Source organism: the organism of the source record quoted next, unplaced genomic scaffold (genome assembly GCF_019419815.1).
Source record: "Pyrus x bretschneideri cultivar Hongxiangsu unplaced genomic scaffold, Pyrus_bretschneideri_v1 Contig4, whole genome shotgun sequence".
Lineage (NCBI taxonomy): Eukaryota > Viridiplantae > Streptophyta > Magnoliopsida > Rosales > Rosaceae > Pyrus > Pyrus x bretschneideri.
Window position 1 is genome coordinate 807888 of NW_025999723.1, and position 16522 is coordinate 824409.

Here is a 16522-nt window from a genome sequence, read left to right on the forward strand (position 1 = left end):
AAGAAAATAGAAAGGGTGCGCAAAAATACTATGAGAAATGCTAAGTGGATTCTTTCAAAGTAGGAGTTTATGTGAGTACTCTGTCACCTCACAATTTAACATCAGTTCTAGCCAACACTGCAAAACATTGTGCCCAAAACATCAAATAGCAAAGACTACATGAAAAGTCCCTTTTTCTTTTTTTAAGAGTCCTTAGCATTTCTTAAGGGTTATATGCGCAGAAATCATTTCCTATTCGAAATGCTTGAGCATTTTAAAGGAATGAAATATCAGCAACACACACATTAATATGATAACGTGACAACTGGAAATTCACAGAACACATTCCCCCACTTTCATAGCTATATATTATTACTTAAATTAGTCAATGAAAAACAGCCAAGATACATATTAATAACCTTGTATGGAATTAAATGTACATTTTCCTATGAATTCTATCTATCACCTACTTCCTCCCTAACATAACCTTAGTTCCTTCACATCCTCAGAATTCCATATCCAGCAAAATGCAATGCAGTTAACAACCCGTGTACTTCCATGGCTGCTTCCTCATGTCCGTTACCCGCTTCATCTGATTATTCCAAAAGACGGCAGAAAAACTCGGTCTTCTTCTAGTGTCCTGGACCCTGGTGGGTAGTGCTCGCCCAGAAAGAAGAGAATAGCAGTAAAATATGGTGCTAGCAGTATGAACTTATTGTACTATATAACAATGTACAGGTAAAATCTATCACGAATTTCTCTCCTTTTCGCTATTCAATAAAACCGTACTAACTGCTTTTGATGGAGGCCTATTGATCTTCTCAAGTAACCTACTAAATACTAATTTCACCGGTATGCAAGCTACAGTAGTAGCAGCCCCAGAAGACTCCGGTTTGATCAGCCCTTCCCTTTGATAACTACTGCTATCATGATGCATTCGCTTGTTACTAAAATTCTGTTCAACGGGTATTGAAGATATGGTCCTTGTTTTCTGGCTTGACGATAGGATCACTTTCTTGGCCGCCTTTTTTGAGAACTTTCTATCAGTGGGAAGCCGAGAGTTGTAAGGAAGGCTCCTTTTGCCCTGGCTTGCCTTGTTACTGAAACTCCCTATATTTAGTTTCTTAAATGGCGGTCTGCTTTCTTCATCTGAAAAGGGAGGGTAGTTAGCAGTTTCATCACCATCCAATGCAGATGATAAATGAGGGCGTGGGACTCGAACATTTGCTGTCCTCCTTGCCGTCCTCCATGCGTGTGGAAGAGTTGCAACCCCATTATTGTCAATTGCTTCTTCACCAAATTCATCAACTGTTGAAAGAAGCGAGTTGGATGAACCATCTTCTAAGGCTTCAATTTGGATTGGGTGCCCTATTATTGCCTTCCCATTTAACTTACTCATCAGAGAAACAATTGGAACAGGCTCCTTTTGGTAACTTGCCTGGACCTTCAAGTCAACATCTATCAAGTATTTTGGCCTCCTGCGATAATGATGACGGCCATCATATACCGGGTGAAAGCGCTCTCTTTTGATGTCCCAGTATTCGTTCCAAGCAGACCTATCCTCCCAGGTCCAGTCCTCCCAATCAATCATATTCCGACCAACACTGTTTTGACGTCTTGCTGAAGCTCTTGACGCCATGGAGTATTCATCTTCCAGTACAAACTCAGCCTGAAAATCATTACTATCCACATTAGCCCTATGATGATAATCATTAAAATCAATGTATCAACATAAACTTGAGATTTACGAATGTTTTAGATGAAAGCACATACCTTTTCTTCAGAATACGGTCCATAATTATAGCCTTTTCCGTAAGTTGCATCCATAGACTTTTTTGTAAGATTGCGGATATTCCTTTTCCCTTTCAGCTGCCATTTGGACACAGCTCCACTAGCAAATAGAGAGTCATGACTATAGAGGTGAGACATCTCACCAGAATGCGATAATTCATCAGGCTCCTCACCAACCATGATTCTGTGTTCTTGTGCTTCATATCTTCCCACTTCTGGTTCTGTAGATTAATGTACATACAAAACTTAGAGGGTGTTGACAAAGAAGTGGCGAAGCCATCATGAACACTTGAGGCCAAAGCTCAGTGAGACCAACGCAATAGCATAAAGTGCATATTCCAAAATTTATAACAGCACACATTTACAAATATAAAGAATAAAAATAAGGAAGAATTAAGAAGGATAGACTTCGTTTAAGTTCAAACAATAGATTGTAGTTGGAGTGCAAACGCTTAAAAGCATAACTGCTGAATCACAATCTGTGCATTGAGATGAGAGAAACATGCTACAAATCACATCTTCCCTGGAAGATCAAAATACGCGTACCAAACATTAAAGGAGGTAAATGCAAAAAGAATTCATACTATCATGTAACATACATATTATAAATAAGAATCATAGAGCTTAACTTTCCAACAAATATGAACATTGGGACTATTTTATATCAGACGATCTGGCAACTAATAACCCATGGAATTTCAAAATATAAAGATAGTAAAAAGCTGAACCTGAAAGTAAAGGCATGTCTTCATCCATATCTGGTTCGGTCTCAGATGAATCCAACTCGGACTCAGAAGTATCAGTTTCAGAAGAATCAGAGTCATCCTCTGTAAAACCAGAAGTGTTCTCTGAAATCATGGACTCAGCATGAGGACGAGCACCAACTGGGGAAGCTGAGATCTCTACATGGTTTGAAGGAGATGCTTCATACCCCAAGGATTCACCAGACTCAGCTGGCAAATATACAATTTTACTCCTCTTTGCCTTGTAAATAACTCCCGTTGGCTCCACTCCTGAAACAGAAGTAGAAAGAGTAGTACTGTCAGGTTGCAAGGACTGCGGGACTGCTAATTTTGCAATATTCTGCAAAACTTGAACAAGAGGACGACGTTTATCAGGTCTCTTGACCAAAATTTCATCACTTAATCCATCATGTGACCTTTTCCTTTGCTCTAAAGAATGTTTACCATTCACATGACTTGTTCCTCCCATGCTAAGACCACCACGACTAAGAGCTTGAACATTACCATTAAGTGTGGGTTTCAAAGAACCGTTTAAAGCAATAGAAGAAATTTTTCGCTTCAAAGGGGCAATTTTGAGACCAAAGTCTTGCAAGCCTCTCATCCGAGGCACGACTTCAGAATGATCATCATCACCACTTAGTTGATTTCCCTCTTCGACTCTTTCTGAAGACATAGGACTGCCTATAATGTCATTTCTATGAGACGTAGGTGATTTGGAATTTGCAAGTTTTACATTGTCAATTCCCAAGCTCCCAGAAGAAATAACTAACTCCTTTTTCACAGCATCAGATAATTTATTGTTCAAGCGTTCAGAAGTTATACCTAACTTTCCTTGTTTCTTCAATAACTGCTTCTCAAGTTCAAGCGCATGAAGAATAGCATCTTCTCGACGTGCATATTTCTCTCTTTTCTTTATAGGCATACCCTGCGCTGATTCGGCCTTCTCAATACAATCATCAAACTCACCGCATCGAAATGCCTTAACACGCTTGGATTTTTCCAGATTGTACCAGTCACTGAGAGAAATACCACAGAATATCCATTACTATAGCAGTAGGTAAAACCATAAAACCAAAGAAGGCATGAGTAGAAGAATCAGCAAGTATGAACAGACTCCAGTTTGACAAGAGAAGACTATTCCATAAAAGTAACATAGTTAATCGAATCCATCTTCACTAATCTGTAACAAAAAAAATGTCTGCTAGGTAGATAAGGCCAAAAGAGTCATCAGTATGCAATCATTCTCTGGAGATCTGAACCATTTGAAGGATTCTGCTAAATAGTTCTACACGACAACCAATCATATGTACATTGAAACACAGTTTAAAATGGCATGGAAATAATGACAAGGCCTCCAAGGTACTAGTACAACATCTCTGAGAATCCACTGCTCTCGTGATTTTGTTGTTACCCTTCTCCAAACACTCACTGACTAACAAATAAATTCTCAACATAAGGATATACCTTATCTATCATCAAAATACATGTTTAAGCAAACAAGGCATAATTATGACAATAATATGCTCAAAGTTCAGACGTGTGCCAGAAATCTCTCATCTCTATATGAAAGATCTAGATTTTTCGGAGCTTGGTTCTTTATCCTTTGACAAATAACCAAAGTATTTCATGACAGGGTGTACCTAAAGGTATGCATAGAATGGGGTTTAAGTCCTGGCATTTAACATTTCATTTGACTCCGAATTGTACAACTAATCAAATATTTTCCATTCCATAATCTCATCTTCAATGCCTTATAAACCTAAGTTGCAGTAATTTTCTGACATGGGTTTCTACTTCTGCTCCAATATGTTGTGATTTCTTCAAGTTAAATAGAAAAAACCGCGTTCTTTACGGCTCACTCATACAATAAAACGTTAAAACATGATATTACACTCGCTAAACTTCATTATTTTGCTGATTTCTAGATAAATATCTAATCACAACCATATGCTAAAACTAACAAGTATTTTGCAGAAAAGGGGAAATGATGAGAGACATACACACTGGCATCTTCTCTGCCGAGAAGCTTGACGGGGGTCCCAGAGCGAGGCGACGTGAGATGCGAAGTGGAGAGCTCTTCCGGGCCCACTATCTTCCCCGGCCACCAGGACCCGTTCCTCCGCCTCACCCAGACGATCGATCCTACGCTGAAATCGCCCGTACCTGAATCCGCACTACCCATAACACACATAAACGCACGCACTCACACACACACACACTCTCTCTCTCTCTCCCTTCTTTCTCTCTTGTGTTTCTCTCGGTCGGCGAACAATGGAGGAAGTCGGAGCTGAGCTCAGCCTCCAGCAAAGAATAGTGCGGGAGGGAAGATCCGAAGAATTACGAAAATGGAGGGTCCAATTTGAGAAATTGGGGTTAGGGCTAGGGTTTCCATTCAGAATTGGGGATTTTTCATTTCTATGCCTTTATTTTATTTGTCCTCTGTTTGTTTTCTCTCTGTTAAAAAAATAAATAAATAAATAAAAATATGGAAAAAATAATAAAAATTGGATGGTTTGTCGAAGAAGGTGGGCTGGCTGAGCAAGTAAAGAGTGGGTCTGTGTCATGCATCTCTGTGGTCGTCTGTGGGGGGATTAATACCACTTGCGGAAATCGGACGACTTTTGGTCCCAATCAACGCGTGCTGCGAAAGCATTTCTGTCTTCAACACGTGGACGGTGATATGTTTGGGCTTCAGTTTTTACAACTTCTAAGCCCAAAAACATTTTGACCCAAAAAAAATTCAGGTTCTTGAGCAAGTCCCGTTGTTATTCCTCTATATTGTTCTAATTTTATTGGATGTTGCTTCAATTGAATTTCGATGTTTAACGAACTGGGAAAAGTAACATAGTGAAGAATTTGGAATAGAAAAAATTTGACTTAGGTCACATGACTGACACCGCTGCACAATGTTATAAGTTTGCATGTCATAATATAGGCATAAATACTCACCTATCTCTGACCCCTTAGTGCAGATGTATCATTTTATCAAATTAAACACTCGACTAATTATTGATTAAGTGCAATTTTCACATTTTGTTAATTCCATACATTTAAACAGTATCAAATTTGGATCCAACCTAATATGATCAATAGAAGATGGACTGAGGCACTCAATATGATAATTAGATAACTCGTTAACTTAACAGAAGAGCTACCATGATCAGATTTCACGGTTTTCTTCTATATGATGATTTGGTCTCATTGTTAACCTTCTGGCCTTTTTGCGAATGGTTCCTTTGAAACTCCAACCTTACCAATCTGTTCATGAGCTTCTTCTCTGTATACTATTATGGCACACTGATGTACAATTGAAACATAGACAGTGAAGTCTTTATCCGCATGGTAGCTGTCTGTGTGTATTAGTAGTTGGGTGGTGTTATCCACACACCGTTTTTACCTTCCACACACACCCTGTTAATTTTTTGTCCTTTGATTAATAATTGATGAGCTAGTCATTATTGTTAACTGCTATAATCATATGTCATACTCTGATTTCATTCTGATCACAATAGTTCGTGTATTATTTTTTTTTCATTCTTTTCAGTTCAGTCATTTTGTCCTTATTGACGGGATACGTTGCATGTTTAACTTCTTTTGATGCAGGCATCGTGTGTTGATGGAAGCAGTGATGATCACTAGGGGGAGTTAGTTGGAAGTAGTTCTTCAATTACCTGTGAGGCTTGTTTATAAGGGAATATGGTTAGCTTTGAACTCATTAAAGATCTATATATTGTTGATTATCAACTAGTCTTGAGCCTGGTTTGGTACTGAGGTGATTCTGAAAAAAGCCGGTATCAAAAAAAGCTGGGAGCTGTTTTTGTGTTTGGTAAACATTCGGCTTTAGTTTTTTTTCACAGTTTTGGGTGAAAAAAAGCCAAAAACAAGAAGCTGCAAAACCCAGCTTTGAAAAACTGGTTTTTTTTTCACATCTGTTTTACATAAAAGTTTATCAAACAGTATAATACTTTTTTTTTTTTTTTTTTCAAAAGCACTATTACAAAAAAGTTTACCAAACACTCTGCTGTTTTATTTCACAGCTGCTTATTCTCATAGCATAGCAGAAGCAGCTTTTTTTTCAAAACACAGCAATACCAAACCAACCTTTGGTCTAGACCCACAATGTGAGTAGTGTATCTTCCCTTTGCACGCTTCTCCTCTTTTTAGATCCAGTGTTAATTGTACCTGTTAATGTTGGTCTCTCATGTATCGCATATGTTATTCCCTCGTGTTTGACAGTACCCTACTTGAAAAAGAAGGAAAAGTGAAGTTGTCGGACAGTTTTGGTTGGTGCTATATATAAAATGTGTGGTGACAAGGTTTGCTAGATTGTTTTGATATCGATTCCCAGATCAAACATGATTGCGTTGTATTTCTGTTGTGTTTTGCAATGTGTGAGATTGGGGAAACCATAAACGAGGTGCTGCGGAGCTGAGATGCGGTTTTTCCTTTGGCTTTACTGGCTGCATATGATTTCGTCTCTCATTCAGCACACAGAAGTGAAAATTGTTTTTCCAATAGATTTTGATAGTCTCTAAGCTAAAGGGTGAGGATGTGGGCTAAACTTCACCATATGCTAGTTATAATATTTGGTTTGAATTTGTTTTTGTTGAGAATTAAACATAAGACCACATGACTAGACTGTAGTACAAATGAAAGGAAATATCATTATACTGTAGTACTAATTAGTAAGAAGTCAAAATTACAAGTCCAGAAAGCAAATGCTGGTACTAAAATAAAACGAGAACATGAAGCCTTTCGGCCCTTGTCATCACAAATCCGCCTTTCTCCCTGGTGTTAGCACCGTGTTCCCATCTGATATGTGTGAGAGAAAGATACATATATTAGGACGTTCTCCAATCATTTTTGCTCATAAGTGCTTTTATTGAAAGTAAAGCAACAAGTTGAAGTTTATTAAAAGTTCAAGTGTTTATTGAATAACACTTGGAAGTGCTTCATAAAGAAGCACATGTTTCTCTACAAAGCACTTTTAAATTCACACACTTTTAAGCTAATCTGTCAAACACACTCATGGATATTTTTTTGTTATTAGAAAGCGTTTTTAGTTATTTTAGAAGAAGTCCCAAATAAACCCTCATCGCCAACCAAATGGCGGATCACTAATTAGCAATACTAGTTAGTTTTGGTTTGCTTCAAGAACAAACGAACTAAAATGTTCCTTTTCTTTCATTAGTTTTGGTTGAAATAACAAATCGATAAACATAAGGGAATCCACAACACAATCATATAGGTGCATCGCTAACTTTCTGATATCATACATGGGTTTGGTTACGCCAAGTTGACTAGGGTACGTGGTGTGCTTGCTTAATTATACCTAGGTCGAATTCCCTTTTTCGTACATTCATTCTCGTAACGAAAAATTCTTAAAAAGTCATGTGATGAATGACGTTTATTTAGTTTTGACCTTTTGTTTATTTCGTGGATGAGTTCATTTGAAATGGATAGTATCATAGTGACCGAGTAGTTGAGATGTTTTCACGAGGAAGAAAATTTTGTAATTGTAATGAAAATGTAAGAACTACTTAGAGTTTCCAAAGGACTTGAAAGGATCAACGTTGACTTTAAGGCACGTATGATCGTGTGTGTGTATATATACGTGGCCTAGGGTGGACGTTGACTCTCGATCGATACCGATCGGCCAACGTACGTCGGAACTTAGACTTTTCTGCATCCTTTCTTTCAGAATGTAAATTACAAACTAATCATTGACATATATGCATATATGCATACATACATGATACATGCATCTCGATCGATACAAAAAAAAAAAAAAAAAAAAAAAAAAAAAAAAAAGAAAGAAAGGAAAGAGATTTGCATTTTACATTTTAGGGCATTAACAGTGGACAGTTTCGGAACTTTCAGGGTGCGTTTGTTGCACTGGACTGTCTCGGACTGAACTAGCTTCAGGAATTAAGTTGGACTGGTTTAGACTAGACTAAGCTAGACTAACTTAGTGAAGCATTTGGTGCAGTATCAGACTAAATAACTAAAATAATATAAAATAATAAGTAAATCTAATCTTTTACTTTTTTTTCTTTTTCTTTTTTTTTTCCCCCATTTTTAAAAAATTCTCCCACTCCCGAAAGCTCTCCATCTTTTTCCCCTGCCCGTCCAACTCCTTCTCACTCTTCCTCTACTTTACCCTTCATCGTCAAACTCCATTCATTTTCACTATTATCAGAAAAAGCCATCTTTTGGATGTTGAAATTGCAGACCATCAAACTCCATTCATTTTCACTATTATCATCAAACTCCACCCTTTTTACAACTCAAGCATTTTTGAAGAATATAATATGGGTTTTGTAATTGATTTTTGTTTTCTGGGTTTTGGTGGGCGCCATGGAATTTGGTGATGGTGTCGTGGCGGATGAAGGCGCGGTTGAGCGGAGGTCGAGCAAGCCGAGGATCTAAGCAGAGGAGAATTGTTGCCTCTCGACTACGAGATCGATGATAAACACGAGATGCACGGCGCCGTGAGTGACGAATCTGCCTGATTTTGGGTTGGAGTTCAAGGCGAGGAGAGAGGAAAGAGAGAGTGAAATAGAGAGTAGGGAGTAGTCTTAACTAGTCCCATGGTTTTCGGGGACTCTCGTTAAGAATCTTTAGTGAAGCCTTTAGTGTAGGCAAGTCCGGCTTAGTCTCATTAACACTAGTCCCAGATAATAACAAATACCAAAGTGGACTAATAGTTAGTCCAGTCTAGTCTAATGACAGTTAATGAGGGCAAACAAACGCCCTGCACAGTCATGGATGGAAGAAAGTTGATACATATATGTTCTTACCGCCAAAAGCGCGCGATCATTTGGATGCATACAAAAAGTCTGTGATCACATCATACGTGTATACATGTATATATAATATATTATATTTCATAATATGAATTGTGACATGTACCTGCCGTGCTTTGACATTCATATATATATTCGAAGATTAGATTTCGGTCCGTACAGGCTACGGCACGCAATAATAATATCTTAGTGCTTTAGGGTTTCTTTTTCTTGAGTGATCAGTAAACTGATGTGGTCTGAGCCTTAGGCTCGATTGGACTTCGTCTTGATCTCTATTAATTAATAAAATATTTATTATTAATTAAAATTTTATAAAATTATCAATTTAATCTTTTAATTAAAACAGAATATGAATAAAAAATATAAGACAGAAATGTAATTTCATATAACTAAATTTTGCTGTTTTTTTTTTTAAAGTCTCACCTACATGTAATCCTAACATATCTCTAATTAAAAAAAAATTAAAAAAAAACTTTCTACTCTCACATTCTCTATCACTCTCTTCCTCTCACCTTCTATTTTAAAAATAAAAATAAAAAAATTTCTCACATGTGTGCCCATATCATATGCTAGTTTATATGATATTCAGTCCCAATCAATTATTCGTACCAATCCTTATTACACTACGACGTACCAATCCTTACTATACTACGACGTGGTGTGTCTATTATTATAAATATTTTGAAAGGAATGCATCATGCATAGCCTCATTAGTCATTATATAATATGCATTTGAACTGAGTAAATGTTTGATGGAAAATTTTGTATCAGGTTCCTAGTTTCTAATATTCATTGACTAAGACTTTATCAACTTTTAAATTTTGATCAAGGTCTCTAACATTAATATATTAATGAATTACATGTAAGTTACATAATTTTTATAATAAAAATTAGTAATTGATTTAGAGTTTTAATACTCACATCATTATTAAACTCCTAATTATTTTCAATTCAAACATTTCCAGAATATAAAAAATAAAATTAGAATAAGTTTGTACCCATTAAATTTTATAAAAAAAAAATTGATATGTACCCATTACCAATTTGGTATATGAAAAATGTACCCTTTTTAATATAAAATGTAACATCCCACATCGCCTAGGGGAGTGATCCTTAAATGTATATTCTCATCTTTACCTAGCACGAGGCCTTTTGGGAGCTCACTGGCTTTGGGTTCCATGGGAACTCCGAAGTTAAGCGAGAAGGGGCTAGAGCAATCCCATGATGGGTGACCCACTGGGAAGTTGCTCGTGAGTTCCCAAAAACAAAACCGTGAGGGAATGGTAAGCCCAAAGCGGACAATATCGTGCTACGGTGGTGGAGCGGGCCCGGGAAGTGGTCCCGCCCGGGCCGGGATGTGACAATTTGGTATCAGAGCCTAACCTTGGCCGTGGTGTGCCGACGAGGACGTCGGGCCCCTAAGGGGGGTGGATTGTAACATCCCACATCGCCTAGGGGAGTGATCCTTAAATGTATATTCTCATCCCTACCTAGCATGAGGCCTTTTGGGAGCTCACTGGCTTCGGGTTCCATGGGAACTCCGAAGTTAAGCGAGAAGGGGGCTAGAGCAATCCCATGATGGGTGACCCACTGGGAAGTTGCTCGTGAGTTCCCAAAAACAAAACCGTGAGGGAATGGTAAGCCCAAAGCGGACAATATTGTGCTATGGTGGTGGAGCGGGCCCGGAAAGTGATCCGACCCGGGCCGGGATGTGACATAAAATGTACCCGTTTTTAATATAAAATGTACACATTTTTTTATATAAAATTCATTCAATCTTTTCTCTAATCAAATTTTAAACTTATATGGATACATTCTTTTTCATTGATTTGAGAATGTATTCATATCAATTTTAATAGAAGAAATTTAATAATGTTATTAAGCCTAATATCTTTTTTTTTTGAAAAATATACCCATGTTTTGGTACAATAATTTTTTGGTTAGTTTTGATGAATGTACCCATGTACACACACACACACACACACAATATATTGGAGAGTATAATTTATGTTTAATATTTTTAATCACATAAATTATGGGTTTTATTTAAAATCTCATTAATATAAATAACTACAAATTTCATTTTTAATTCAAAAATATAATAACCTTCATACAATACATTATTACATTAATGTCAAGGACTTCGATCAAAAACTAAAAACCAAAAAGGTTTCAATTAAATAACGTTGGTAGTTAGGGACCACATTCAAAGTGTGTTTTACTATCCAACTATCTAGCTAGTGTGTGAATTGTAAAAATATATATGTATGTATAAATTGAATAAATGTTTTCTTATTATATTGTTTAGTTTGTATGTGAATTTGAACAATTTACCGTATTTAGCAATCTTTTTGCAAAGTAAGGATAAGACTGTATATGATAAATGTTCTCCTCCGACCCTCGTAAAGTGGGAAGCCGTCACCCCTTTTTTAGTACATGGTAGTACTGTTGAGATTGAATATCACATTAGGGAAAGAAGGGTCATTACATGTGTTTATAGTAGTTGTGCTACTGCCTATATTACCAATTAGTTTTATAGTAAAATCTCAACTTTCTTCTTCCTATGAATTGATTAAACATTAGACGTACCAGCAAAAACAGTAAAATAACATCAATGTCAATATTCCTCTTAGAGCAACTCCACCATTGCTTATTGTACTGGGATAGGCAACCCAATCCACACTCATTTCTCTCCAAAACACTCCAGCCCACTCGGATAATTAGACCAAAGGCGAGCCCGATGGAGAAGTCAGACGTACATTTATCCCTTACCGAAATTGCAGCTGCCGCTGAACCCTAGGTACCCTACTATCTTTAATGCTAGCTTTTACGGTTAAAGAAATTAGGTGATCTTTTCATTCATTGTTGAACGTTACAATCCTTTCACTACTTAAAGGCTAACTACTTTTTTTATTTATTTTTTATTTTTTTTTATTTTGCTATATATACTTCTAGAATTTCATTCATCTGATAAAGAAATGGAGCAATCAAGAAACATGCTCATCAAAATGGTACTCTCCCTTCTCAATCTCCTCAGGATCATCAAGACACACTACTGTTGAAAATGAATTTCATATTGATGAGAGAAGAGACATTGCATAAGTTTATAAATAAGTTGAGCTACTCCCCATTTTTCCAATTGGTTTTATGATGGAACCTCAACTTCCTTCATAATATCAGAGCAAGTTGTCACACGTATGAAACCAAACGGTCATACGTGTAATTCCCCATATTGCCAATTGGTTTTATGATGGAACCTCAACTTGCTTCAACTACTACTCGTTTATGATTATGTTACGTGATGATCAGTATCACAAGCTTCCAGGAATAAGTTATTCTGATCGTATTGCTCTACAAGATCACAATAATCAATTCCCGGAAGTAACCCCTTCGCCTTGGTTGGTGCCGTTACCGGTTCACTGCATAGATGAATCCGTGAAGAACCAGCTCCCGGCGGTGCAATATAGAGGAGGCAACCTGCAGGATTCGTATTATGGCTTGCACACCGATACGTGTATTATGTGCATGGATAGAGTGGAAGGAGGGCAAAGGGTGAGAGAGCTTTCCAATTGTTCACATGTATTTCACAAAGAGTGCCTCGATGCGCTTGGATTGACGAGGGACAGTTTACGTGTCCTCTTTGTCGATCCAATCTATTCCCAAAGAATTGTACTACTCCAGAATCAAAAGGTCATGAACGGGCCGGGAGTTGGATCCATGGAGAGAGGAGAGGATCATTTACTTGTTTGGTGACGATTACCAGCTCATGAGGTAGCTGGCTTTGTTAGCATGCAGTAGATATATATTTTGAAACTTGAAAACAATCATCAAACAAGGTTTTAGGTTTAGGTTTTTCAAAAAAATGAAAAAAAATAAAAAATTGAATGAAAACAAAACAATGGGACCATGAGTTTCCAGGGTTGGAGTAAGGTTGATCCAAATACTGTCACCTTAGAAGTCTGATCATGAACTCACCAGCTTCGGGCGAAGTTGTATCAAACAGAGCAAGGTGCCATCATCACTCTACTTCGGGGCAATAGATGGAGTCCTAGCGACTACGCTGGATGACCATGCTTGTTCGACAAGACACGTGATTTAATCCGATATGGACATAATCAAATCTTATAAGTCTTGAAGTCCCTACAACCTAGGGATAGGCATGCACCATAAGTAATCACACTCCTAAGAGGATGCAATATTTACTTACTAGATATCTTCTAGGATTCTCCCGTCTTAGAACGAGGATTATATCCTAAAAAGGCTCTCTCCCATGGTATAACTCTTCTAGGTTCATCTATAGCAACGCAATCTATACACTTGAATTCTCTTGCTCAAGTCTAAATTCATTCACTAACTTGACCATCGGAGAGCCTTTGGCCGGCACACCCCAGCCTAAGGTTTGCTTACGGCTGTTTTACTGTTTTAACGGTGGCGGAGCTAGAAAGGCACAGAGGTAGTGTGAATGCTATTGCTTAGGCCCCCAAAGTTTTAGGCACATTTGCTTTGCTGGGGATGACACTCAGACGCTCATTTGGGACCTGCCCACGGTTGCTGGGCCGAATGGAATCGATCCCATGTCGATGTACTCCGCAGGTGCGGAGACTAATCAGCTGCAGTGGTCTGCTGCACAGCCTGATTGGATTTCCATTGCATTTTCTAACAAGGTGCAGCTTTTGAAGGTGTGAGGGCGGGAAGCTGGATAGCTTGTTTTCTCATATGGAATGTAAGTGTTCATTCAAGTTTTTGCTTGCTTTATTGGTTTTATAACTGCTCTACTGATGTAATTTATGCTAAATTGATTAGTTTGTTTAAAACTATTGAATTCATCACATTGCTTGCTTGATTAGTTTGTTTAAAACTATTAAATGTCGCAGACATTTGGATCTGGGATAGATGTTCGTGTGCATCTGTTGCATAGTTATTGAAAAAAGTTTACATTTATGGGAGCAATCCATCGTCTTTTACAATTTTTTTTCACGTTTTCTTCTATGATGATTTGGTCTCATTGTTCACCTTCTGGTCTGTTTGCGAACGGTTCCTTTGAATTTCCAACCTTATCAATATGTTCATGAGCTTCTTCTCTGTATACTATTATGGCACACTGTGATGTACAGTTGAAACCTCGACAGTGAAGTCTTCATCCGCATGGTAGCTGTCCGCATGTATTAGTAATTAGGTGGTGTTGCCCACACACATTTTTTACCTCCCACATACCCCGCTAATTTTACGTCCCTTGATTAATAATTGATGAACTAGTCATTATTGTTAACTGCTATAATCATATGTCCTAGTCTGATTTCATTTTGATCACAATAGATCTTATGTTATTTTTTTTCATTCTCTTTGGTTCAGTCATTTTCTCCTGATTAACGGGATAAGTTGCATGTTTGACTTCTTTTGATGCAGGCATTCTGTCTTGATGGAAGCCTGCATGTATTTCATAAAGGAGAATAAACTCCGGGTAACCAACAAAAGTCTGGGAAGTACATCAAAAACCTCGAAATAACAAAAGATGGAGAGATAAATACAAAAAGTCAGGTACCACCCTATCCAGGAGGATATCGGGTGGTTCCTCGAACCAGGAGCATTCACAAGGAGAGGAGAGGGCATAGTGAGCAAGTTGGTGAGCAGCCTCGTTGGACTGGCGATGCGTGTGGGCAGCAGTTGCTCCAGTGATCCCGGACATCAGAGCTTTCAAATCTTCTACAAGATGACCAATGAAGGACGAGTTTGCAGAAGGTGAGAGCAAGGCCGAATAGATGGGGAGAGAATCAGTCTCAAGAATACAGTTTTGGAGACCCCTATGCGTAGCCAATGTTGAATGGTAATCTTGTCTTCAGCCCAAGAAGATGATCCAGCCCATAGAAAACTCATGAAATGTGCTAGAAAATTCTAGCAAAAGGTTGTCGGTGCATTAGGCATGCATACTAAAAAATCTGGAGAGTTCTTGCAATATTTAAGTAAGCTTGCAAGCAGAAATATCTAGAACCACAAAACTTGTGGCTAGGAGGAATTTAGTCCAATTCCACCGACATGGTGAGTCGGTTAATCAAGGCTATAAATAGAGATTGTATTGCTATGTAAGAATGTAGAGGAAGTGAGAAAAAGAGTGAAGAAGTGTAAGAGTGTTTGAGTGTTTCCTCTTGTATTAAGATTGTGTGAGAATAAAAATTTTGTATAACACTTTGAGTGTTTTCTTTCTCTTGCCTATCAAATTCCGCTGCATTACATTCTCCTTTGTGAGATAAACATCTCCAAAGTAGTGAAGCATTTTTAAACCCCAACAAAGTGGTACCAGAGCTATGGCTAGCAACACTATGGCAGCCTTCCAAGTTCCAGTGCTCGACAACACCAACTTCGATAATTGGAGTATCAAAATGAAGGCCCTTTTGGGTGCACACGATGTCTGGGAAGTCGTGGAGAAAGGCTACACTGAGCCAGAAGATGAAGCTACTCTGTCTCAACCCCAGAAGGAGAGTTTGAAAGATTCAAGAAAGAGAGACAAGAAGGCTCTCTATCTCATCTACCAAGCATTAGATGACAATGGCTTTGAGAAGGTCTCGAGTGCAACCTCTGCCAAGCAAGCATGGGAGAAGCTTCAAACCTCTTACAAAGGAGCCGAACAAGTGAAAAAGGTTCGTCTTCAAGTATTAAGAGGTGAGTTCGAATCTCTACAAATGAAAGGGTCTGAATCAATCTCTGATTATTTCTCAAGAGTCTTAGCCGTTTCCAATCAATTAAAAAGAAACGGAGAAAAGTTAGAAGATGTTAGAATTATGGAGAAGATACTACGCTCGTTGGACCCCAAGTTCGAGCACATTGTTGTGACGATTGAAGAAACTAAAAACTTGGAAGAAATTAGTATAGAGCAATTAATGGGTTCGCTACAAGCATATGAAGAGAAACATAAGAAGAGACAAGGGAATGATGAGCAGCTCCTTAAGACGCATGTTCAGCCAAAGAAGAAAGAAGAAAGCTTCGACAACGAGAGAAGCCGATACGGAAGAAGTCGTGGCCGAGGTCGCGGACGTGGACATGGGCGTGGATGTGGTTGGAACTTAAACAACCATAGCAACTACGAAAGAGGAGAAAGCTCAACAAAAGGTCGCAGAAGAGGACGCTCAAACTCGAGGTATGAAAAATCTCATGTTCAATGCTATAATTGTCAAAAGTTTGGGCATTATGCTTGGGAATGTAGAGCTC

General features: G+C 38.1%; 1 protein-coding gene and 1 pseudogene across 1 annotated transcript; one reads left to right on the forward strand and one right to left on the reverse strand.

Annotated features, from left to right (window-relative positions):
- Window positions 1–311: 311 nt before the first annotated feature.
- LOC103951523 lies at window positions 312–4962 on the reverse strand. The gene is made up of 5 exons (XM_018648484.2): window positions 4514–4962; window positions 3336–3529; window positions 2499–2783; window positions 1753–1991; window positions 312–1648 (listed from the first exon to the last, which is right to left on the reverse strand). Exons 1-5 carry the CDS (start codon window positions 4702–4704, stop codon window positions 728–730), a joined length of 1830 nt encoding a protein of 609 aa, XP_018504000.2. The 5' UTR covers window positions 4705–4962; the 3' UTR covers window positions 312–727.
- Window positions 4963–12166: 7204 nt separating this feature from the next.
- On the forward strand, window positions 12167–15484 carry LOC125468954 (annotated as a pseudogene).
- Window positions 15485–16522: the final 1038 nt, after the last annotated feature.